The sequence below is a fragment of the Macaca thibetana genome, chromosome 15 (genome assembly GCF_024542745.1).
Source record: "Macaca thibetana thibetana isolate TM-01 chromosome 15, ASM2454274v1, whole genome shotgun sequence".
Classification (NCBI taxonomy): domain Eukaryota; kingdom Metazoa; phylum Chordata; class Mammalia; order Primates; family Cercopithecidae; genus Macaca; species Macaca thibetana.
The window spans coordinates 4,718,224-4,743,561 of NC_065592.1; the positions used below are offsets into that span (position 1 = coordinate 4,718,224).

General features: G+C 58.5%; 2 protein-coding genes across 5 annotated transcripts in view; one reads left to right on the forward strand and one right to left on the reverse strand.

Annotated features, from left to right (window-relative positions):
- DPH7 (diphthamide biosynthesis 7) overlaps positions 1–25,338 on the reverse strand; it is an 807,287-nt gene that overhangs the window by 330,798 nt on the left and 451,151 nt on the right. The window lies entirely within an intron of this gene.
- Positions 10,721–25,338, forward strand: part of CACNA1B (calcium voltage-gated channel subunit alpha1 B) — a 251,604-nt gene continuing 236,986 nt past the window's right edge. For 3 of the 4 annotated variants that reach the window (XM_050759688.1, XM_050759689.1, XM_050759690.1), the window contains exons 1-2: positions 11,643–11,940; positions 15,486–15,625. In XM_050759688.1, coding sequence (XP_050615645.1) covers positions 11,659–11,940; positions 15,486–15,625 — 422 coding nt within the window. In that variant the 5' untranslated portion in view covers positions 11,643–11,658. Of the gene's footprint in view, positions 11,005–11,642; positions 11,941–15,485; positions 15,626–25,338 lie in introns of those variants that run through there. The other variant, XM_050759692.1, reaches the window with a different exon arrangement.

Sequence of the window (25,338 nt, forward strand, 5' to 3'; positions counted from 1 at the left end):
CGTAACATCTCCAGCACAGTAGATGTGCGCGCCTTCATGGGGCAGGAGGACCCGTGCACTTCCAGAGGTTCCAGAGGACTGGAGGGACCCAGGTTTTCACCAGGGGACCCTGACTTTCCACCTTTGCAGAACTGACCCACCGGTGGCCCTTCACTCCGGTTAAGTGCCTGTTTAGCTCTGTGGTGGAGGCACTCCAGTCTCACACCGAGCTTGGTAATAGCTCTCAGTATGGGGAAGCAGCCTGCTGTCCTGTCTCTGCTGGCTTGGTTACTCCCCTGCCCCAGTTTTTCAGGTGCTTGTGTCATCTCATCATCCCACCAGCCACAGCACTGCACTCCACCGAGATACCTTCCAGTGGAGAAAGCTCCCACCGTGTGTCAGGGACCACCTGACCTCCCAGCCAACCAGGACAGCAGCCTCTGCACCCTCTGGGTGGTGGGCTGGACAGTCCCAGATCCTCTCCTACGCCACTTACGTTAGTCCAGGTCTTCTGAGATGCAGATGGGATAAAGGTATAAGGATTCGGTTACATTTTATTAGATGATGAAGGCTGGGTGTGGTGGCTCATGCCTGTAATCCCAGCACTTTGGGAGGCCAAGGCAGGCAGATCACTTGAGCTCAGGAGTTTGAGGCCAGCCTGCACAACATGGTGAAACACTGTCTCTACAAAAAAGAAAAATTAGCCTGGTGTGATGGTGTGTGCCTGTAGTCCCAGGCCTGGCATAGTGGTGTGTGCCTGTAGTCCTGTAGTCCCAGGCCTGGCGTGGTGGTGTGTGCCTGTAGTCCTAGGCCTGGTGTGGTGGTGTGTGCCTGTAGTCCTGTAGTCCTAGGCCTGGCGTGTGGTGTGTGCCTGTAGTCCTAGGCCTGGAGTGGTGGTGTATGCCTGTAGTCCTAGGCCTGGAGTGGTGGTGTATGCCTGTAGTCCCAGGCCTGGTGTGGTGGTGTGTGCCTGTAGTCCTGTAGTCCCAGGCCTGGCGTGGTGGTGTGTGCCGGTAGTCCCAGGCCTGGCATGGCCTGGCATGTGGTGTGTGCCTGTAGTCCCAGGCCTGGCATGGTGGTGTGTGCCTGTAGTCCTAGGCCTGGAGTGATGGTGTATGCCTGTAGTCCCAGGCCTGGCGTGGTGGTGTGTGCCTGTAGTCCTAGGCCTGGAGTGGTGGTGTATGCCTGTAGTCCTAGGCCTGGAGTGGTGGTGTATGCCTGTAGTCCCAGGCCTGGTGTGGTGGTGTGTGCCTGTAGTCCTGTAGTCCCAGGCCTGGCGTGGTGGTGTGTGCCGGTAGTCCCAGGCCTGGCATGGCCTGGCATGTGGTGTGTGCCTGTAGTCCCAGGCCTGGCATGGTGGTGTGTGCCTGTAGTCCTAGGCCTGGAGTGATGGTGTATGCCTGTAGTCCCAGGCCTGGCGTGGTGGTGTGTGCCTGTAGTCCTGTAGTCCCAGGCCTGGCGTGGTGGTATGTGCCTGTAGTCCTAGGCCTAGAATGTGGTGTGTGCCTGTAGTCTTACCTACTTGGAAGTCTGGAGTGAGAAGGTTGCTTGAGCCCAGGAGGTGGAGTTTGCAGTGAGCCGAGATCACGCCCCTGTACTGCAGCCTAGGTGATGGGAATGAAGCCCTCTCAAAAAAAGAGAGAAGATTTTATTAGATTTTGAAGATTAGATATTGTTGTTATTATTAGAGATGAAGCACGGAGGTAACTAAGAAACCTGGAAGAGCTTCAGAATGTGAGTAGCTCTAACTTCCAGAGAGGAAGAGAGGGAAAGAAGGTTGACTTTCTTTCCCTAGACCTAGATCACTGAATGACCTAAGGAATGTTCAGGAAAGCTGCCCGGGAGTTCTTGAGCCGAAGAAGTGTGGCCTCGGCAGAAATGCAGAGACAGATTCTGAGCACAAGAGCTGAGGCCATTGGTCATGACATTCCCATAGTTGGAGGCCTATGAGGCACACTTCCAAGGAAACTGCAACTGTTTAAAATAACAATCATGTCCTATGTGTGTGTTTTTAAAAGAAAGGCTGAAAGTTAATTAGCTCATCATTCACCTGAAGAAGCAAAATCAACCTGAAACAAAGAGGTATAAAGAGAAGCACTGATTAGACAGAAACGAACATGCACTGGAGACAATCAAACCAAAACTGGTTTTTTGGCGACACTAATCAGAACGGCCAGCCTCTGGGCAGGTGGGGAAGGGGGAGCATAAATAAACAAAAGTAGGCCAGGTGCAGTGGCTGACACCTGTAACCCCAGCACTTTGGGAGGCTGAGGTGGGAGGATCACTTGAGCCCAGGAGTTGGAGACCAGCCTGGGCAACATAGCAAGACCCTGTCTCCGGCAAAAATTTAAAAACTAGCTGGACATGGTGGCATGCACCTGTGATCCCAGCTACTCGGGAGGCTGAGGTGGGAGGCTGGCTTGAGCCTGGGAGGTTGAGGCTGCAGTGAGCTGTGACTGCACCACTGCACTCCAGTCTGGGTGACAGAGCAAGACCATGTCTCAAAAAATAAATTAATTAAATAAATAAATAAATAAATAAAGTGGACACAGCCATAGATATAACATAGATTTAAAAGATAATGTGAACAATTTTAGGCCAATACATTTCTACAAAAATGTAACTAAGCTAACTCTGACTCAAGAGGAAATAGAGAACCTGAATAGTCTTAATAAGTCTTAAAGAAATAGAATCAGTAATTAACATCACAAACAAAACATCAGGCCCAGTCAGTGAGTTCCACTGAACTTTCAAAATATAAATTCCCTATAGAAATGCTCTAACTCATTTACAAGACTAGTGTAACCTGGATATCAAAACCTGATGAGAATGGTGCAGTGCACAGCTGCAAAAAGTCTAGACCAGTTATTGGTAAACCAGATCTGAATTGTATGCAAAGATCACAGTGAATCATGATTATGTTTGATTTACCCCAGGAATTATAAGTTGGTTTAACTTCAGGAAATAAGTTAATGTAAGCCATTCCCTTAACACATTGAAGGGGAAAAATTAGGTCATTTCAATGCAGAAAAAGCATTTGACAGAATTTATCACCTATTCATGAGAAAAACTCCTAGAAATTAAGACTAGAGGGGAACTTTGTGACCTGATGAAGGGTGTCGTCTTTTTAAAAAAGAACAGGCCTGGCGCGGTGGCTCACACCTGTAAACCCAGCACTTTGGGAGGCCAAGGTGGGCGGATCACCCTGAGATCCCTGAGATCAGTAGTTCAAGGCCCATCTGACAAACATGGCAAAACGCCATCTCTACTAAAAATACAAAAATTAGCCGGGTGTGGTGGCACGCACCTACAATCCCAGCTACTCAGGAGACTGAGGCAGGAGAATCTCTTGAACCTGGGAGGTGGTGGGGGTTGCAGTGAGCTGAGATAGTGCCACTGCACTTCAGTCTGGGTAACAGATTGAGATTACGTCTAAAAAAAAAAAAAAAAAAAAAGAACATAACAGGCCAAGCGTGGTGGCTCCTGCCTATAATCCCAGCACTTTGGGAGGTCGAGGCAGGTGGATTGCTTGAGGTCAGGAGTTCAAGACTAGCCTGGCCAACATGGTGAAAACCCATCTCTACTAAAAATACCAAAAAAAAAAAAATTAGCCAGGCATGGTAGCATACGCCTATAATCCCAGTTACTTGAGAGGCTGAGGCAGGAGAATTTCTTGAACCCTGGAGATTGAGGTTGCAGTGAGCCAAGATCACACCACTGCACTACGGCCTGGGCAACAGAGTGAGACTCTGTCTCAAAAAATAAAAATAAAAATAAACAAAAGAATATAATAAACATCACATGTAAGTACGAAAGGTTGAGTGTGTTTTATTTAAGATGAGGAACAGGACAGGTTCCCACTATCACCTTTCTGTACATCGTTGTACTCACTTGCATAGTAAGTCTCAGCTAGCAAGGAAGATAAAAAAGAAATAAAAGTTATAATAATTGAAAAAGAAAAAAGAAGTATTGTTTTGGTATATATAGAAAACACAGAGAAATCTGAAAATAAGTTTTTAGACTCAATCAGGAAATTTAGAAATGTTGCTCTACATAAAATCACTATACAAAATAACTAGGATTCTTTCTGTCTCTCTCTCTCTCTCTCTCACTCGCTCGCTTTCTTTTTTTCGAGACAGAGTTTTGCTCTTGTTGCCCAGGCTGCAGTGCAGTGGCACGATCTCAGCTCACTGCAACCTTTGCCTCCCAGGTTTAAGCAATTCTCCTGCCTCAGCCTCCTGAGTAGCTGGGATTACAGGCATGCACCACCACGCCTGGCTAATTTTGTATTTTTAGTAGAGACAGGGTTTCTCCATGTTGGTCAGGCTAGTCTCAAACTCCCGACCTCAGGTGATCCGCCTGCCTTGGCCTCCCAAAGTGCTGGGATTACAGGCATGAGCCACCGCGCCCGGCCGAAAATAACTGGGTTTCTAAACGAGTGACAGAAAATGCAACTTTAAAAATGGAATCCTTCATAGTGGTGTGAAAAATATGAAACACTTAGAAATAAATAGAGTATAAATGTTCAGGACCTTAATGGAGAATATTATAAAAGTTTATGAGATAAACTAACAATGACTCTGATAATTAATACATATATATTGCATATAGATTGAAAGCCTCAATACCAAAAATGTATATTTCCCCCAAATTTATCTGTTGATTCTATACAGTTCCTGTCAAAAGTCCACTGTGTGCATGTATATAACCTGACAAGTCGATACTAAAAATTATAAGGGCAAATAAAGGGTCAAGAATAGCAAAAATTTAGCCATGTGCAGTGGCTCACACCTATAATCCCAGCACTTTGGGAGGCTGAGGTGGGTGGATCACCTGAGCTCAGGAGTTCCAGACCAGCCTGGCCAACATAGCCAAACCCTGGCTCTATAAAAAATACAAAAATTAGCTGGGCATGGTGGTGCACATCTGTGGTCCCAGCTACTTAGGAGGCTGAGGTAGGAGGATTGCTTGAGCCTGGGAGGTGGAGGCTGCAGTGAGCTGAGATTGTGCCATTGTACTCCAGCCTGGGCGACAGAGTGAGGTCTTGTCTGAAAAAAAAAAAAATTCAAAGAAGAACCCAGGTAGAAGCATTAACCTTTTAATAAGACTTTTGTAATCAATGCAGGGAGTATTGGCCCAGAGCGGATGAAGAGTTCGTCTGAGCAGAGCGGAGAGCAGACAGTTGGGGCCCTTCTGTGAATGGTGTCATGACAATTTAATTATATTAAGATGATGAAAATGGTGCCTGCCTCACATCACACAGAAAAATCATTTGCAAGTGGTTTAAAATAGAAAAAGCAAAACTGCACAAATTTTAGAAGAGAACATAGGAGAATCTATTCTCAAATCTCCCAAAGAATCTCTCACAACAATGAACAAAGGAAGAATTTCCTAGGATTCAAAAGGCACAAAACATAGGGAAAAGCTGGATGTATTTCAGTTACAGTATAATGAGGAACTTCTACATATCAAAAGAATCACAAAATAAGCAAAAGACAAATCACAGAGTGAGAGAAGATACTGCAGCTACACACATCTGATGGAGGATTTGTGCCCAGAACGTGTGAGGACTTCGACAAATCAATCAGAAGGAGAGACAGAATCCAGTTGAAAAGTGGGTGGAAGATTTGAACAGGCATTTTGGCAAAGGGGAAGACGTGAATGGGCAATGAATGTGAGAAAATGCCCTACTCCATTAGCGAGCAGGAAAATGCAGATTAAAACAGAGTGAGAGGCCTGAAATACCTACCAGACTGGCAAAAATGTGAAGGCCGATAGCACGAGGGTGTTGGAGAGAATGAAGGCCGATGACACGGGGCTGTTGGAGAGGACGAAGGCCGATAGCATGGGGGTGTTGGAGAGGACGCGAAGTAGGCCAGGGTCTGTGAGATGCTGCGGGACGGTCATCACCGCATTTCGGGCCCTAATTTAGCAGCATCCAGTGAGGTCAAGAGGCACGTCCCACGGCCCAGCAATTCCTCTCCTTGGGTTAGATCTGCAGGCTCGTGTCCAAGCACCAGGAGAACGACATTAAATGTCCATTGGAGAATTGAAATAGCAGGAAATGGACAGCAGCACAAATCTCCATCAAAGTAGAATGGATCAATAAATTGTCACACGATAGACTAATATATGTGGTGAAAACAATTGATTCATAGCTACACGCAACAACACGGGTACGCTGCAGCACCAGAAGACAACAGCTCAGCTCTCTTGCGTGAATTTCAAAAGCATGGGGCCAGGCGCAGTGGCTCACACCTGTAATCCCAGCACTTTGCGAAGCCCAGGCAGGCGGATTGCCTACGCTCAGGAGTTCGAGACCAGCCTGGACAACATGGTAAAACCCTGTCTCCTACGAAAATACAAAAAATTAGCCAGTTGTGGTGGCGCACCTCTGTAGTCCCAGCTACTCAGAGACCGAGGCATGAGAATTGCTTACACCCAGGAGGCAGAGGTTGTAGTGAGCTGAGAAGGCACCGCTGCACTCCAGCCTGGGTGACAGATCGAGACTCTGTTTAAAAAAAAAAGAAAAGAAACGAATTTCAAAAGCATGCACAACTGCACAATAAATTGCATGTAGATGTACAGAGAGAAAGGGAACAGTGAACACAAAATTCCGGACAGTGGTGGCCTCTGAGACTTGGAGGTCCGGGAGGGGCTGCACCGTGCTTGGATGCTGGGGTCCTCTGTGTCTTCCACAGAGCCCTAGTGCCCATTGTTATTTGTAGAATTAAATGTTAATTATATAAAAAGAAAAAGAAATCCTCCTAGTTCTCCTCCCCGCTTCCCCATAAGTGGACCCAGCGCACAGTGACAGGGTTGAGACCTACAGGGGACATCGCAGGAGCCACTGAAGCCTGTTGGGCTTGCAGGTGCTGTGGTGGGAGGGTGGGGTGCAGGGGCCTGGTGTGGAGGGCAGCAGGGGCGTGGCTACAACCACCACCTCCCACCGCAAAGGCTGTGACCAACTCCGGGACCCCGGAGGAGTTTCTGGGGAACCAGAGTGACACCAGTCTGTCCAGTTTGTGACCTTCCCCAGCGGCGGGAGCCTGGGCGGGTGCCTCTGGAGGTTCCAGATGAGAATTCTGCCAGGTGAGAAAGACAGAGGGTGAGAGAGTGAGGGACGGGGCAGGGGACAGGGGGCAGCAGGAGGACACTGAGGTCGGAGAGGGATGGGGGAGGGACTGTGAGCAAGCATGCTGGAAGGTCCGGAGGAAGATGGGATCCTTGAGGGGTGACAAGCTCGTCTTGTCGTTGGCTTAGGCATCGTGCAGCAGTGCCCACCACACAGCCTGTCCCGGACCTAGTCACCCCCAGCTCCAGACTCTTGTCAACTCTACACATTCCTCTTGTGGATTCTCTTCCCTGCAGCCCTGGATGAGCATTTCAAACCCTCTCCTCCCTCTGCCAACCTGCAGATGCCCCCTTCTCACTCTCAGTTGCTTGTTTTGTTTCTTATTTCACTGAGAAAGTAGAATAATCACAATAAAGCCCTCATCCTCCCCCAAATGAATCCTCCAGCCCACCTGTGCCTGCAATCGTGCGACCTGCTTTTCCTTCTCTACCTTGAGTGAGCTGCCCCAAGTCTGGTGCCCTCTTGCCTGGACAAGGCAAGACACTCTTTTTCTTGCATCAGCAATTTTTCTTTTTCTTTCTGTTGAGTCACTGCCATCAGTATACAAAGTCCAATAATATCCCCTACCTTAAAAAACAAAACAAAACCCTCCTTAATGCTGCATCTCTGTTGTTCCCTGTCTCACTAGACAAGCTGTCTACACCTGCTGTAGGCACTGCCTCACTGAACGTGCTGTCTACACCTGCTGTAGGCACTGCCTCACTGAACGTGCTGTCTACACCTGCTGTAGGCACTGCCTCACTGAACGTGCTGTCTACACCTGCTGTAGGCATTTCCTCACTGAACGAGCTGTCTACACCTGCTGTAGGCACTGCCTCACTGAACGTGCTGTCTACACCTGCTGTAGGCATTTCCTCACTGAACGAGCTGTCTACACCTGCTGTAGGCACTGCCTCACTGAACGAGCTGTCTACACCTGCTATAGGGGCTTCCTCACAACTCATTCTCTTCAATCCACCCCACTCAGGCTGCTCCTCCGTGGAAACTGCTGTCGGGTGATGAGCACCTCTGTCTTTCCACTCTGACAGCTGAATGTCTGTCCTCATCTGTATGGACCACACGCGCTCCTCCCTCGGCTCTGGGACAGGGCACTTCCCCCATCCCCCACAGCCCTGGCCCCACAGCCCTGGCTGCTCCTCCTCACCGACTTCACTCTCAGGGAGTACCAGCATCCTCTGTCTCTGACATCGGTCACTTCCTCGTGGTGATGCATCAGGCAGGATGACACTCGCAAGGGACTGTCTACCACAATCTGCGCGATCTGTGCAAGGCGCAGGAAGTCCCAGGGGCCAAGACTCACCACCCCCGAGTGATGCCACCCCCCGCTGGCAGGAACAAGGGGAGGAGGCAGGAACTGGAACCAGAGAGAGAGAAAGGAGAGTGGTGGGTGCCTGACAAGGCCAGAGCTTCAATTGAGGCGCACAGCCAACCCTCGGTGACCTGGCAGGAGGAAGTCAGGGGAGTAGTAGACCCTTGGCCTTGCTCTTTCCTTCCCTCACGGGCCTTTGGTGCTCCTGTTGGCCTAGCATAACCAGAAACCAGAGGTCAAGGAACAGGCTGATGTGGCCTTCGAAGGCCAGTTTCAGTGTCACGCAGCATGGAGGGAAGGGCAGAGAGGATGTGGCGAGCCCAGCCTCCAGGCGCAGGGCTGCAGCAGTGGCCTCTCGTCTGGGCATCCCTTGAGATACTCCACCCCTGCATAGTATCTCCACTTCTGTACCCAATAGGCAATTCTTAATTTCCACCCTGTGACTGACAAGCTCTTCCCCACGTCTTCTCCATCTCGGCAAAAGGCATCCCTGTCCACACAGACACTCAGACCAAAAATGAAGAGCCTGGGTTTCTATCTCTCCTCCACATTTCACGCTGGATGCACCCTCTCCAGGAGAGAGAGGCACTGCTCATGGCCCCCATGTTCAAACCACATCATCTCTCTCTGCACTGCCATCAAAACCCCTCCCTAGGCTCTGATTTTTTTTTCTGTGACAGGCCGGTTGGCAGCCTCCCCGACAGCCTTAGCACCTGCTTCCCAGCTAAGCGAACCCTGATTTTGTTTGGGGCAACTATGTGCGCGCCTAGTGGGTGCTGGCTGTCCTGGTCCACTTTGACATATGTTCACTTTCCCACCCTCTTAAAGTCGGGGCCGGCCACATGGCCCAGGGCGGCCTAACCGGGTTAAAGAGACACTTGCTGGGGGAGCCTCTGAGAAGCTTTTCCTTTGTTAGGAAAGAAAATTGTAACCTGATTCACAAAGTGGCCTTCCTTTGTACACCTGCCACTTCCTTCCCGTTTGCGATGGTGGTGTAATGGTGTGATGCCCTGTGCTATGACAGCCACCCTGGGCCATGAGGCAACAGGCAAGAGGGCAGAAAGTGTAGGTGGGGATTTTGGAGGGAGGAGAGACGGTGGCTTCGTATTCAGTGAGATCACAATGGCATCGTGCAAGCTGCTGCGAGCTGGGAAGCGGGTTGTTTGCCTCTGAATGCATCCTAAGTGATTGAGCACCCCAGTCCCCTGCAGTCCACACTCCACACGGCAGCCCGAGGGACCCTTCAGAGACCCCCGCGCCTCTGCTCGGAACTGTGCGCACTGCCTCGCTCTCAGAAGGCGCAGCCCGCACCCGGCCTCACTCTGCACTCAGCGCCTTGCCAGCTTCAGGTCCCAGAGGGTCCCTCGTTCCCGAAGGTCTCCCCGACCCCGGGGCAGCCTTTTCGGAGGTCGTGAGGATCCACGGGGCTGCACGAAGTGAGTGCCGCGTAAATGGTTGCTGTGCTTTGTACAAAACTGTCAGCTCCGTGAGGGCGGAGCTGGGGGCCCAGGACAGGCCGGCCCGCGGTGGACGCTCAAGGAGGCCTGGGGGATGGCGGTGACCGTGACAGGTTCCCTAACGGGGTGTGGCCTGCAAGGCGGTCAGAGGCTTCTCTGAGCTGAGATCCCAGAGCCAGCCCCGTGTGTGGAAACAGCAGGTCCCGCACCCGGGCTGGGGGCCCCCGACAGCCGCGTCCGCGTGGCACCAAGGCTGCGAGCCGAGCGCACCCGCAGGGCTGGGAAGGCCGGGGATCCGGCGGGGACGGGGCGGGCCGGCCCAGGCCTGGCGCCCAGCTCTGGGCTGCAGCCCCGCGGCCGGTGGCGCCTCCGGGCGGAGCGAGGGGTCCGTCTGGGCCGAGTTTGACCGAGGGCGACCAGGGGCGGTGGGGCCGGCAGAGCGCGCTCCGGGGACGGCCCGGGCTGGCGCTGAGCGGCCGTCGAGGACCCGCAGGCTCGTCCGCTCCTGGGCCCGGCCCAGCCCCGGGGTGGGAGACTCGGGGCGCGGGAGGCGCAGCAGGAGGGGCCGGGGCGGGGCGGGGGCGGCCGCGGGGCGGGGCCGGCGCGGCCGGGTGGGCGGGGCCGGTGCGGATTGGCCGGGCGCCGCCACGTGACCGGCCCCTTATAGGGCGTGGCGCGGGGCCGCGGAGTCGGGTGAGGCGGCGGCGGCGGCAGCGGGGCCGGGCGAGGTCCGCTGCGGTCCGGGCGGCTCCGCGGCTGCTCCGCTCTGAGCGCCTGGCGCGCCCCGCGCCCTCCCTGCCGGGGCCGCTGGGCCGGGGATGCACGCGGGGCCCGGGAGCCATGGTCCGCTTCGGGGACGAGCTGGGCGGCCGCTATGGGGGCCCCGGCGGCGGGGAGCGGGCCCGGGGCGGCGGGGCCGGCGGGGCGGGGGGCCCGGGCCCCGGGGGGCTGCAGCCCGGCCAGCGGGTCCTCTACAAGCAATCGATCGCGCAGCGCGCGCGGACCATGGCGCTGTACAACCCCATCCCGGTCAAGCAGAACTGCTTCACCGTCAACCGCTCGCTCTTCGTCTTCAGCGAGGACAACGTCGTCCGCAAATACGCGAAGCGCATCACCGAGTGGCCATATCCTTCCGGGCGGGGCCGGGCGGGGCTGGGCGGGGGCCGGGGCCGGGGCCGGGGCCATCTTCCCGGTGGCCGGGAGGGCGCGACCTGGGGAGGCGCCGGGAGACTGGCGAGGAGGGGGCGGAGCGCCCCGGGGCCCCTCGGAGCGGCGGGTGCGGGAGCGTTTCCGTGAGTGCGGCGGGCGCGGGGCGGAGCCCCTCTGCCCCGGACTCGTCCCTCCGCACGCCGGGTCCTGGGGAGCCTGGTCGGTGCACAGCGCGCGGCCAGCCTGGAGGGCACCGAGGGCGAAGCCGCGTCCGTGCAGGTGCGAGCGCCGTGGGGACGCGGCCGTGCGCGCGCCTGCCTGCAGGTGCCTGCGTGTGCGGGCTGAGCCGGAGCCCGGCGCTGCGCGTGCGTGCGCTCGCGATGCGGGCTACATGCATGTTCACGTGCCCGTGTAGGTACATGTGGCTGCGTGTCTGGAGGGAGCGGCGTGCGCCTGCGCGGGGTCTCCCTCCAGCCTCGCCTGGGGGCGCTCGGCCCCCTCCCCTCTGGGCGCTGGAGTCGGGCGGAGCCGGGCCGGAGGCGCTGTCCGCGGTGCTGACGGCCGCCCGGGTGTGCCCAGGGGCTGGCGGCCCAGACTGCTGAGGCCCCGCCTCGCGGCCGCCCCTAGGGATGGGGGCAGGGAGTGAGGGAGACCAGGCCGCGTCTGCCAGGAGGGGTGCTCCGGACCCAGCTGTCTCAGCCCCTCCGGAGACGGCCTGGTGGTGGCTGCTGCACTGGGCGCTGCTGGCCTCGGCCTCGTGTCTCCCTCCCTGCTGCGCCTCCCGGCCAGTCCTTAACCCACGCACTCCGTTCGAGTACATGATCCTGGCCACCATCATCGCCAACTGCATCGTGCTGGCTCTGGAGCAGCACCTCCCTGATGGGGACAAAACGCCCATGTCTGAGCGGCTGGTGAGTGCTGGGCTGGGCCTGAGGGCAGGGTGGTGGGGAGGCCGCGACTCCACTCTCCCTTAGGGTCTGTGCCTGAGCACAGTTTCCTCGGGCAGGGTCGTCTGGGCAGTGCCCGTCTCTGCTGAAGGAAAAGGTAGGCCTGGCAGATAACATCTTCCTCGAGGGCCAGGGCAGCTGGGGTCACCGGCTCAGCCCTGGGCATGGCCACGTTAGCCCTGGGCCAGTCTGCCCTGTGCCACGAGCTACCCCTGCACCTCAATGGCTGTCCTGACTTTCGGCGCTAGACTTTGATCCAGAAACCCATGTTCTAAACTTGGGGTGGGGAAGGGGCATTCATGTCTTCGGGAAGGTCAGCTCTGAGCACCGCGTGTGCCCTGCTGGGCTGAGATGGGCTTTGGCCTAGATGTGGGAACCCTGAGCCTCTTCCTCCAAGTTGTCTTGTGCGAGCCTGCTTGGAACCCCTTCTCCAGGAGGCCTCACCATCCTGTGGGTAGCATTCCTTCTCAAACATTCCGAATCATTTTTACCCATCCCTAGATTCCACCAAGAGGCCCCTGTGGTAGCCCCCATTGGAGCGTAAAGTCTACGTGAGTCGGGGTGCCAGGGCAAGGTCTCCGTGGCTCAACAGGAGGTGGGGTGGAAGGCCAGCCCTGTGGGGTCTCTGGAGGGGCTGGGTCAGAGGAAGGGCAGCATTTTGGAGGTGAGCACTGTTTCTGAGGTCAGAGCACATCCCCCAGAGCCTGCTCTTCCCCGATGCCTGGCCCCTTGTCTGGGTTCCGAGTGCGCCTGAAGACTGGAGACTCCAGGAGGGCAGAAGGCAGAGCAAGTGTAGACCCAGGGGTTGCGGGGCCATAGACGTCCAGGAGACGGCCTCTCTGGGGTGTCAGGAGCTGCTCCCTCTTCCATTGAGCCTGGCTTCCGCCCCCACTAGCATCCTGAGACAAAGGCTATTCAGACTTTAGCCCTGAAACGGAACTCCCTTTGAACCTGGGCCACCGCAGGCCCAGGAGTGCGGAAGGGGAGACAGGGAGCCTGCCCTGGAGGTGAGGCACCAGGAGAAGGTGAGTGGTGGGTGGCCGAGGTGAGGAGGTCTTCATGGAGCACCGTCTGGAACACCCAGTGGTCTGGGTTAGGGCAGGGTGTGGGGGAGGAGTGTGGACAGCCCAGCCGCGCCATGAGGCAGGCGTGAGTCATGGTCCCTCTGGGGGACTTGGGCAGGAGCCTGGTGGGGCCCCTTGCTTTCTAGAGGCCGGAGAAGAGGGTGAGCGTGAGAGGAAATAGCCAGAGAGCCTTGAATGCCAAGTCACAGGAAGCAGGGCAGGGCCAGGGTCAGAGGGACACAGACCTAGGGCAGGCCAGGCAGTGGGTGTCTGGCCTTGCAAGTTCCTGCCTCGCAGGTGTGGGAGGGTTTGCCTTGTGGTCATGGGTTGGGGAGGACACTTCTAGGGCTGGCGAGCTAACCTGTTGGGAAAACTGCAGAACGTGCCCGCCCTGGGCCAGCCTAGAGGTCTGGGGAACTCTCGACAAGCCCTAGTCCCATGTGCAGGCCCAGCCTAGTCCCAAAGGCATCCCTTGGGATGGAGGGGAGGCTGTGCTGCTGCCCACGGAGCAGGCTGAGGCTGGGTGGTGCAGGGGTAGCCCCTCAGTTGTCTGCCAGCCTGGCTCTGGGCGAGGCCTCCCGGGTTCCCTGCCTCTCGGGGCTGTTTCCCACCCCCGCATCGACTCTGGAGCTACCTGGAACCAGGCCCCAGCTTGCAGTGCAACACCAAGCTGTCTGCACACCCATCCCTCCCACCTAAGCCAGCTATCAACCATGGGCTGGGCAGGGCAGAGCTGTGAGGAGAGGGCTTGGGCTGGGGCCTCCTTCCCAGCCGAGGGGGCTGGCTGGTCCTTCCTAGGCATCGGCCTGTTCTGTTTTCCACCAGGAAGTTTGCTGTGAAGATCTCTGTCTGCTGGGGCCCCACCATTCCCCTGGGCAGATGGTCAGCAACCCCACCCCTTGGGAAAAGGGGTCCCTCGTAAATAAACCAGGCCAGAAGCCTCGAGGCCAGGAAGAGCATGGGCGAGTCAGCACGGGTCATGATGGACCCCTGGGTGCTGGTAGCTTCCACCAGGCACTGCCAGCCAAGCCTTGGGCCAGCTACACCACAGGACAGGAGGAGCCCGGGTTGAGTAAGGTGGGAGTCAGATGCAGGAGAGCCCTGGAGAGCCTGGCTTCCTGGGAAGGAGGAAGGCACAGGCTGTGGAACTGGTGGCACTCACCTGGCCTGGCAGCCCAGCAGCTGCTTCCTCCTGTGACCTCCACAGTCCTGAAGGCGAACCCTCAGGGGAGGCCCTTGACACTGACCTCCTCTCCCCACCCCTTCACCTGCTTCCTAAGGCAGCAGCCCCAGAGTGCTGGTGTCCGACACCCCCATACCAACCCTGCACGTGCAGCTCCCTCAGCCCAGCTCCCCGGGCTTGCCTTGCACAGGGCCTTTCCCTGCCAGCCCCACCCATGTGCTCACGAGAAGTCTTTGGGGTCTCCCCAAGCTCCACACAACCCTGTCTGCGCCCTGTTTGCTGCTCCCTGCTCGGCACTGGAAGGGCCTGGCTCTGCGCGCTCGTGCTCAGTAACTGTTGGCTGGAGCTCAGCCTGGGGTGCGGGAAAGGGATCTTTCTAGGATCAGCTGTCTTCATTCCTCTGTCTGCTCTGTTCCCTCCACCTGGGTCCCTTTCTCAAAATCGAGCTGTGGAAGCCTTGTCTGCAGGCGCCACGCCCTCTGGGACGCTTCCTGTGATCTGAGCCCAGGGTGGCTCCCAGCCTCAGGCCTGGACTGTGGCTCGCTCCCTCCAGGGTCCTCACAGATGTGGTGGTCATCGCCCAGCACCCTCAGGGCCGAGGTTGTGCTTCTCTGTTTCTGTTGTTTTCTGCCGAGATGTGTGTGCTCTGGTTACCCGGGTACATGTTGAATGCATAACGGGGCTGGACTGAGTTCAAGAAAGCCTGAGCTGTATCCAGGCAGCCTTGTGCAGGCTCCCACCCAGAGGCTGCTGTGGCCTCTGCCTGGCTCCTGGGTGTCTCTGTGCCTCTGTTTCCCTCATGTTAGAATGGGGATGACCTCCTGGGGTATTAAAGGGTCACCCTAGTTAATACAGGAAAAACTACTTGATAAGCACCCACAAGTAGTGCTGTTACATCACTGTCTTCCCTGAAGCAAGGCCCACTGCATGGTGCCAGCAGGGAGGTTGGGGCCCCACTGTGATGTGGGCAGAAGCTGAGATGCCAGGGTGGGAGGCACCAGGGGCCCGCAGTCATCACTGGGGTGTTGTTGCTGTAAACAGTGGTGCATCCCATTAGGGGACAGGTGCAGACGGCAAGCAGGCTCAGTGATGGGAATGGCGCCTTGGAGAATCTGCAGGGTGTTGGGGGCAAGGTGAGGAGGGTCAGACCCTCACAATGGCTGTGGCCTGCACACGGTGGGGTGGGGTCCTCACCAACCGTCTCTGCCTGCTGCTGCACCGGGTGGGGGCCAGGGGTGACCGCTGTTCTCTACTTCTCCTAGGACGACACGGAGCCCTATTTCATCGGGATCTTTTGCTTCGAGGCAGGAATCAAAATCATCGCTCTGGGCTTTGTCTTCCACAAGGGCTCTTACCTGCGGAACGGCTGGAACGTCATGGACTTCGTGGTCGTCCTCACAGGGTAGGCAAGCTGAGGCCGGGAGGCCCAGGGTGTGCGGCCCGGGCATGTGCTGTCTGCTGTCTGAAGCTCATTTGCGCCGTGGGGCTGGGGTGGCTGCAGTCTCCTCACTGGGGTCCCCCCACAGCCCTGCTGGAGATGAATGAATGTGAGGCAGTCTGTTTGCCATCCTGTGTGGGATGGGGGTGCTTCTCCCAGAGGTGCCAGTGCTGTATTGCTCACTGAAGGGAGGATCACAGTGACCTGTCCCCAGAAGGCGCTGGCTTGCAGAGCCCACAGGCCAGGGGCCACCAGCTTCCACGGCTGGCCTGAGCCAGCATGGCGCCTGCTAGAGGTGGCTTTGCTGCCCAGGTGAGGAGCTTCCTAGGGAGGAGGAGGGCTGGACTTCCAGCCTGATGCAAGCCTGTGGTCTGGGAGAGGCACTTGGCGTTTTGAATTCTGTTCCTGCCCGAGACACTTACCTGTGGCGTCCACCTCGCGCAGAGCCCTTGTGCTGCCTGGGATGAGGCTGTGTGTACTAAGTGCTTTCACAGTTCCTAGGGCCGGGAAGGTGCTTCAGCAGCTTCTCCTCAACCACTTTCCCTAACAATAGCTTACGATTCCCAAAATAACCAGGACATCTAGAAAGTGGACTTAAGGGGCCCGGATGGGAGCTTAGGTCCAGTGCTCTGCACCCCACCCTCCAGGGTGTCAGCTTCCCAACCTGTGCAGTGGGCACTGTGAGTCCTGTTTCCTGCTTCTCTGACTGGCAGGTGGAAGGCTGGGCTGGGCTGTGGCTCTGGTGTGGAGAGTGGTGGCTGGGGAGTGAGTGCTTGGGGAGTTGGCCCCACAGAGCCTGTTAGCACTTCAGTGTCAGAGGCTCTGTGCTGGGCCAGGGACTGCTGTCTGCTCTTTCCTGAGCCTTATGGTTCTGAGGCCCAGAGCCCAGATGGAAGAGGAGGGAGCAGGCCCCATAGCAGTCGAGAGCTCTCCTTCCAGAGCCCCATTCTCACCCAGTGACTGCCCCAAGATGCCTGGTGCACAGGAGGGTAGATGGAGGGGTGTTTGGGCTGGTGTCAGAGGAGGGAGGTGGCTGTGGAGTCCTCGAGTCTGGGGCTCATGCCTTCAAGGCTCTGTGTGTGTGAGGAAGAAGCAGTCAGCTACACGGCCTCTGGACTCTTGGGTGAGGCCCTCAGAGGGAGCCTTGCATTGCCTGCCTGGATCCTGGGGTGCTGCCCCCATCTGCTCTGCCTGCTCCTAAGCCTGGGGCTGGCCCCTGCTGGGTGAGGGCAGTGTTTACAGAACTGGGCTTGTGGGGGTTGCACGGAAGGCTCAGGCCCCTAGAGCTGTCTGTGATGTGCTGGGTGCAGCAGCACTGAGGTGCCTTCTATGCCTTTCTGCAGCATGGCCCTGGGGTAGAATTTATGGAAGGCCCGTGGGGGTCTGTGGTTCTACTAGCAATGCCCGTTGGGGGCTGGGGTGGGAGGTGGCTGGTGGAGAATGCGGCCCCTCAGAGGACTGGGTGCTCCCCCATCCAGTGGGCACTCCCAGAGGCAGCCCAGGAGTCACTAGCTGTTTACCTCTCTCCCTCCCTGTGGACCCAAGTCCCTGAGGACAATGGTGTCTTATTTTTTTCAGGGGGTCCCTGGAGCCTCACTTGGGGCGGGCACCTGGGAGGGGACAGCGAGCCTCTGCTGAAGTAATGAATTGTTGGGGTGTAAGCAGTGTTGGGGGGTGTGGGCCAGCGGGGAGCTGGGTAGAGGCGGCAGGACCCGGCCCCATGGGGCGCTGTCCACGGTGCTGAGTGTGTCAGCCCTTGAGGGCCAGGAGAGGAGGCAGGAGGAGTTACAGCAAGCCCTGGGCAGGACCCCTGGATCTCCCAGCCCACATAGACTGGGTCCAGGGCTGCTCCTCCTTCCCCTCTCCTCCCCCTCCTCTTCCCCGCTCCCTCCTCTGTTTCTCTCGGCCTCTCTCCCTCCCTCGCCTCCCTCCCCCTCCGTCCTCCTCCCAGTCTGCCTGTCTAGCCCTTTGTCTCCTCTCCACACTCTGTGTCTCTGGCCCTCTTGGTGTCTCTCTGCCTCTCCGTCCTGTTCTTCCTGCCGCTCCTCTTTCCCTGTGCCTGGGTGCGTCTCCGCTCTCCTGTGTCTGCAGCAGGGCCTGGGCGTTGCTGCGTTGGCTTCCAGGTTCCTCCGCCTCCACACATCTTCCCTCCAGGCAGCCTGGGTTGTGCGGGGAACCCCGGGTGGGAGGTGATCTGTGTCTCACGGGGCTACATGCTGGCTCCAAGTCACGGGGGGAGCCACTTTGCTGCTCCCGTGTGGGGCACCTGGGGACACGTGAGCCCCTGTGTGTGCATCTGTGTGTAGAGGGGGCTGGGTCCGCTGTGGGGTGAGTGATGGTCCATGGGGAGCCCAGGGAGGAGCCCTCACCTCATCCCTGTGAGCCAAGGGCCTGTGAGTAGTGGGTGGTATTTCTCGTTAGTTTGTTGTTTTTAATTAGAATTTATTTAATTGGTGCTCAGAGGGCTGGAGGGAGAGGCAGACACCCTGGCCTGTTGCTTGGCAAAGCCTTGAGCACCCTCAGAGGCCAGCTGGGGCCGCTCTGCTCCTGAGGCTGGTGTGGAGCTGTGGAGGAGGCCCTGGGTCCATGCCTTCTGCGGCCTGGGGAGGCTCTGAGCCTCTGTTCTCACCTGGGAGGGAAGGTGGGCGCTCTGCCCCCTTGTCTCCGCTTTGCTTCTCTCTCAAGACTTGGGGGCGCCCTCCGTGAGCCTGCATGTGTGCGTCTGGGCTGGGGGCGGCTGTAGTTGGCTCTAATGCTGCCGGGCCCCTGCTGTCCTGGGGAGCAGCTGTGGGGCCTGGGCTGGGGTCCCAGCCTGGGGGTACTGTGAGGATCAGAGGGTGCTTCTGAGAAACCTCCAGGCCTGTGAGGGCTGTTGGCGGCTTCCTGCCTTTGTGTGTGCCCAGGGCCTTCAGGCCCTCGGTTGCCAGCCGTGCTCCTGACTGAGTCAGCCCGTGCGTGGCCATCTGGAACTCCTCTGACTTGCTTGGGCCGGGGTGAGGACACAGTGGCTGGGTCCCTGCCACGGGACTCTGCCTCATTTCCAGGAGGGCTCCTGGCTCCTGGCCATCTCCAGTGGTCGTCTGAGTGGACCATTTGCCAAGAGAGATTCTGGGCCCAGGAGTGAGGCTTCCCTCCTGGCTTCCAAGAACACCGTGCTACATGGGTGGGGTCGGGGCTGAGCCGGCTCCCCACACAGAGTGGGCCTGGGGTGAGGACAGGGCCCGGTGGTGGCTGACATGGGTGCTCCAGCAGTTCACCCCAGCAAGAGTCCCGCTGAGTGCCAGGACGCAGCTCTTAAGGACCTCAGGTCGCGGGGAGGAGGTGGGAAGGCCGCCTCTTCCCTGCCTCTGTTTGCCCTCCTGTCCATGCCCCGTCCACCATCCTGCCTTCTGCTCAGCTCTCTGGCCCTGTGTCTGTCCAGCCAGGTGGGCTGCCCTGCTACTGGCCCTCCCTCCACCCGTTCATCATTCATTCAGTGTTCATGGAGCCTCTGCCAGGTGCTGAGGACTCAGGAGTGAACGAAGACAGCTGAACCTCTGCCCGCTGGGCCGTGTTCTGGGGACAAGATGCTTGCTGGGCCTGGGTTCTCTGCAGCCTGGCGTGGTGCTCAGCAGCGTAGGCGTGCACCAGAGAGCAGTCAGCGGGTGGACGGATGAGTGGATGGTGATGCGTTCCGTGCTTTTTTTCTCACATATGAAATGGGATAAAGCATGCAGGGTGCAGGCCTGGGGGTGCCACTTTGCATAGGGTCGTCAGAGGAAGGACTGGAGGGCGTGAGGGGTGAGCCATCTAGCAGCCTGGGAAGAGGTGTGGCTGGAGGTGGCGATTCGAGGGACACGAGTGTCCCAGTCATCTTCAGAGCTTGAGACCACCTAGGATCCCCAGGGAATGGGGAGTGGGGAGGAAGAGCTGCCCTCTGAGGGAGACCAGGGCACCTGGACTTACGAGTGGCAGCTGGTGGTGAGGTTGGTGGAGCAGCGGAGGTGAGCCTGGCTGTAGACGGTGTTCTGGGAAGGAAGAGCATGCTCTGCTCTTCAGAGGCCACGAGAGGACCCAAGGCTGTGCACTGCGCCCCGTGGGTCTGAGGTAGGAGCTGGTCCAGCCACGTGGTGGGGTCGAGGGCTTGCTGGGAATGGGAGGAAAGGGGCTGTGGGGGGCACCTATGGGCAATGTTTGTCTTTTAGAGAGTTTTGCAGCAAAGTGAGGCAGAGTGATGGGGCAGAGGCAGGAGGGAGATGGAGGCCAGGAGAGTTTTATGAAGTTGGGGGTTTACAGCCCGTCCATGCCACGTGCATAGTCCAGGAGGGAAGGACAAGCGGACAATGTGGACAGAAAGGGGACAGCCCTGGAGCCATGAGGGAAGCGGAGTCCAGGACCTCCGGGAGTGCAGGCCTGTGCATCTGCATAGGCCAGCAGGTGCAGGAAGGGTGGCGTGGAAGTTATCTCACTGTGTCTGAGTTTCCACTGAATTTAGAAGCACGTCCGTCAGCCGAGGTGGGGTGCAAAGAAGTGAGACAGAGGGAGAGGGAGCAGTGAGTGAGTGCGTGGACTGGAAGCCCCTCCATGCACTGCCCCAGCCTCTCACTCCTCCTGCCCCGCCCCCCATCCACCCCTTCCTCGTCCCTTGTCATCCATTCACTCATTCCTTAGGAAGGGGCTTGTCGAGCGCAGCTACTACCTCCTCATCCCTGTTCCAGTTGCTGGGGACACAGTAGTGTACAAAACAGGCCGTTCCTGCCCTCTCAGAGGCTGCGTCCTCCCGAGCGAGGCAGGCCGTGAGTGTTGCAGGGAGCTGGGGTGTGCTGTGTCCTTCCACTGGGGTTGGGGGAGAGGCTGTGAGGGTGGCGGGGGCAGGGGTGGCCTTGGCTTGGGTGTTGGAGGGCTCTGAGTATAGGTGTGGCCCGATTGACTCGTGATAGGTGCTGGGGGCGCAGTGTAGATGGCAGGGAAGGAGAGTGGGAGCCGGAAGCCGTGATCCAGGTGGGAGTGGTGAGGGCTTGGACCAGGGAGTGGCACTGGAGAACGGGGCAGGTGGGCTCTGACGCCCAGAGAAGGCAGAGCCCAAGGGAAGCCCCATGGAGCCTCCAGAGTCCGTCATCCATCAGTGCAGGTGCCTTTACCCTTCCATGCCCCAGCCAGTCTCAGACATGTCCATGCTCCCAGTCCTGTCCCCACATCACTGCCTCTGCCCTCCCAGGCCCCTCAGGAAGCCCCTGTCACAGCGTCTGGCCCTGTGGGGCTGGTTCCACCTGGGGGTCAGGGACATGGGCAGGGTGACAAGTCAGGGCCCTCAGAACCCCAAAGCCCTGGGCGTCCCCACCCCTGTCGTGGCTGTAGCCTGGTGCTTTGCTTCATGGTCCTTGGGGACATCAGAGAAACATGTCCTGGCGCAGGCAGGTGGCTCTCCTGGGGAACTTTCCAACCACAGCTTCTTGTTTTAGTCTAAATTAAACTGGGATTTCGTTCCAGGACGTGTAATTAGAGCCCAGCCTCCTCCCCGGACCCAGCCTCCTGTGGGTTGAAGAGAGGGTGTGGGAGTGCGGCTGCTGCACCAGGAGGGAGTCTGGTCGGCGGAGCTCAGGGGTTGGGGCACGGCTGACCCTCAGCTTCCTGGGCAACCACTGTGGCCTCCTGTTCTTTTGGGCTTTGTGGACTCAGGCCGATTCAGATGGTGGCAGGCACTTCTGGGGCACTGGGAGAGCCAGGCCCAGCTCAGGGCCCCACGAGGGTCCCCACGGGCAAGGAGGGTCCACCCAGGGGAGCAGCGGCCCACGTGCAAGTGTGTGGCCCAGGGACGCTGCCTGCCCACAAGGCGACTTGACACTGTGTCTGAACACAGGTGACAAGAGACACTGAGTGGCCAGGACACGGAGCATGGACTGAGCTGGGCGTGTCCGTGCTGTGATGGACAGCCTTCTGCCACAGGCTCTGCTTCAGCCTGGGGTCCTTGGACTGCAGCCCTGTGGGAGGTGCAGCACCCCAACCTCCAGTGCCGCGTCGGGCTGGGGTTTGCCAGATGTCCTCTCCGCTTCCCTACCTGAGGCTGAAAATGGCCTTTGAAGGCCCTGATCCTCTCTCTCTTACCCCTAGTGTGGCTGGAACCGGTGGAGTTCTGACAAGTCTCTGGAAAGCAGGGGGAGCCCCCGTGTTCTGGGGCTGGGGTCACTCCAGGCATTGCCTGGCCGCGGGCTCCACAGCCCCCCTCGTACTGTGGTGTCAGTGCCCCCCCCCAACAATGCAGGGCCCTGGCCCACGTGCAGTCCACGTGGTGTGGCTGTGAGGACCAGGCAGGGCGGCGGGAGGTGCCTGCTGATCTAGGACCCTGTGACCAAGCTCTGGTGCCCCTTCCTGACAGTGGCCTCCCGTCGGGCCTCCGCGTCCCTGGGTACAGGCTGGCGGCCATGCTGGGGATGTAACAGCCTCCGCATCCCTGGGGACAGGCTGGCGGCCATGCTGGGGATGTAACAGCCCGAGGAGGCGCTGCTCTGGCAGGGTGGGATCCTGCCCGCCTCTTCAGCACACGCCCCAGGCTGGGTCTTTATGGGGGCCTGGCCTACGCCCCCGCTCTCTTTCTCTGTGTCTCCCCCCTCCCTCTCTGCCTCCTTCCTGCATTTCAGGGTTCTTAACACTCTCCTGACTGGGGGGCAGAACCGGGCCCACTGGGAACCCCCAGGGTCTCCTGATTCTGTGTGGGGTGGGGGTCCACTGCCTGGGCGTGAGACCTGGGGCTTGGCTGTGCTGTGCTTGGGAGGCTGACCCTGGCCTCAGGCTCCAGTCCTGTGGGGTCTTCTCTGGGGTCTCCGCATCTCCGTGTGTGCTATGCTCCCTGAGGAGCCCAAATCCAGAGATTCCTGGATAGAAGCAGCGCAGGGCTGGCTCACTGGACGGGGCATCGGGCCAGCGTTGCAGACAACTGGGGTCTCTCATATGCCCGCCTGGCACAGCAGACCCGAGGGAGGGTTGGCCTCTCTGCAGATCTTTCACTGTGGATCCCGGAGAGCAGAAGGAGCCCAGGCCCAGGGCTGCCCTTGGATACCGCAGACTTTCCCAGGGGGACGGGGGACATGGGTGGGAGATAGGGAGGTTTCAGCTCAACCCAGAGAAGGACTCTTGTCATTCATGGGGGTCTGGGCTGCTGTCCTGAGGCAAGTGGGGATTGGACCAGGTGGTCTGTTCTTTATTCATTTGTCCCTGATATGGGCCAGGTACTTGCTGGGCATGACGGAGCCAGGGCCCTGCCCCCCAGGGTGCATGTTCTGCCAATGGCAAAGTCCCCGTGCCCCAGGATCCACTCTGTGCTCCAAGCCTCTCCTCTCGACAGTGACTGCAGGCCAGGCTCCAGCGGTGGGCGGTGCTGCAGGTGTGCAGGGTCCCCCTTATGTGCCTTTCTCTTCAGGGGTCCCACCAGGAGGGTCAGTTGGAGGCTTGATTTCCTGCCCCAGCAGTTGGAGGGGTCGGGGTCCAGGGAGAGTGGTGGTGGGGACAGCGAGCAGCAGGGCTGAGGGCTGTGAGGCTGGGGTGAGCTGAGAAGCCTTGAAGGTCACAGTTCAGGGAGTCTCAGTCCAGGACCCAGTTCTGAGGGGACAGAGCAGAAGGGATGGGGTAGGTGGGCAGGGCTGCCTGTGGGCCTGGGACTGGCCATGCTTGTCTCTCTCCGTGGTGCTGATGTGTCCATCTCTGGCTGTGGGTGGGGGACAGAAGGGAGGGACACAGCTGTGTGGTGGCGGGGGCACACACCCACTCCTGGGACCGTGGCCGGCCTGTGCGTGGCCAGGCAGGTTGGGCTCTCAGGGCCCATGGCTGCTTCAAATTTTGGGTCTGTGGCTGGTGGGCCGAAGGAGCATAGCCAGGGATCTGAGATGGGCTCTGAACTTGTTGTCAATATTTAAGAAGAAGGAGCTTTCACGTAAAAACCCGTGTTTTCATCTCGTTTGGGAGAAGTCCCTGGAGCCCCCCACTCCCTCTGGAGCAGCTACCTCTGGATCTGGGAGGCTGGGCGGGCAGTGCCACGCTGGCTGTAGAAGAGCCACCCCTCCTGGGGGCTGGCCTGTTCCAAGCCATCTGTGGCCTCCTGTCCAGGCTCAGGCCCCAGGTGCTCCCGGGGGCTGCTGCGTTCCGGTGCCCAGGGGCGTCCCAGGCCTGTGGCGGCTGGCGAGGATGGCTAGGCTGATGTGGTGCGGTGGCTGGGGGGCAGGGGACCTGCATTCTGTGCAGATGCACCCACAGAGGTCAAAGGGGTTCAAGTTCATACCCTGGGAGGGTGGGAGCCTTGCCCCTGTGGGCACGTGGGGGTGGGCACCCCTCCCTGCCCCCTCCTTCTCCTCCACACTGGAGTCCAGAGCTGCAGGTTCACACTGAGGTGAGAATGGCTGCTAATGACTTCTTGGGCCCTGGACTAGAAGAGGTGAGAAGGCATGTGCTGGCTGTGGGGCTGTAGAGTGGAGGAGTGGAGGGGCCTCCACCCTGCGTGCTTGTGTGCAGCCCCATCCGTGCCGAAGCATCTCTACTCCGGCCAAACAGATGGACGCTAATGCAGATTCATTCCTAGCAGGTCACATGGTAGCACCCCCGACCCAGTCCCTGCCCTCTCCACGACCTGCTGTGAGCTCCTTTCTCCAGGGCTGGGCAGGCCCTTCTGGCCAATGCCACCCTCCCTGTCTCCCCTGACAGCACAGAAGCCTGGTGAAGAGGGCCCTGCACCTTGGTCCCCCCTCACTCTGTGTGCGGCCTCTGTGTCTTCTCCCCTCCCACCGCTTCTTCCCCACCAGGCTGGCCTCTCTTTGCCCTCCTCTCTCCCCGAGAGGTTTCCCCGCTGGCTCACCTCAAAGCCCAGCCTCTACTGACAGGCTCATTCCGTTGAAGGACTGGACACTGGTCTGGTGGGGAGGCTGGAGCAAAGCAGCACAGCCGGGCACTGCAACAACAGACGTTTCCTTCTCAGTCCTGGAGGCTGGAGGCCCAAGATCAGGGTGTTGGCAGGGTTGGTTTCTGGCGAGGCCCCTCCTCCTGGCTGGCAGATGACTGCCTTCTCGTGGTGGGCGGTGCTGACCCTATGGACCCGAGACCCCGGGGCAGGTGGGATGCAGAGCTGGGCCTGCGGGGTCCATTGTGGCCATGCGGGCACTGCTGTTGCTGGTGCATTGTGCGAAATGGTTAGATGGTTTGATGTTTGTAGAATCTGGCATAGCTCTCCCCCTTTCCTCTGACGGTGGGTCCTTTCTCACGCTTCTCTGTCGTCAGCCTCTGGGCCTGATAACACAGCTGCACTGGACCACAGGCACCCCGAATGGCCAAGGGTAGGACCAGGTGAGGAGGAGGGGCACTGTGAGACTGCAGGCAGGAGGGACATCCCCTGGCACAGGGCAGCCTCCTGTCCACCGTCCAAGGATGGGGGCTCCTGAGCGCCACCTCCTGCTCTGCCTGTCGGCCCCACCCCAGCACCTGCTGTCTCAGAGCCTTGCTCTGGGAGTACAGTGTGTGGGGAGTGAATGGTGTCCCTGTTCCCATCACGGGCCTACTCAATGTTGGGTGGCATTTGACGCTGCAGGCAGACAGGGAGAGATGAGAGACCAGGAGCAACAGGTGGGGCGGCCGCCGTGTTTCCATTGGCGTGCATCGGAGGTGCGTGGGCTCCCAGAGCCTGGCAGGCCTGCAACGCCCAGGCACACAGATACAGG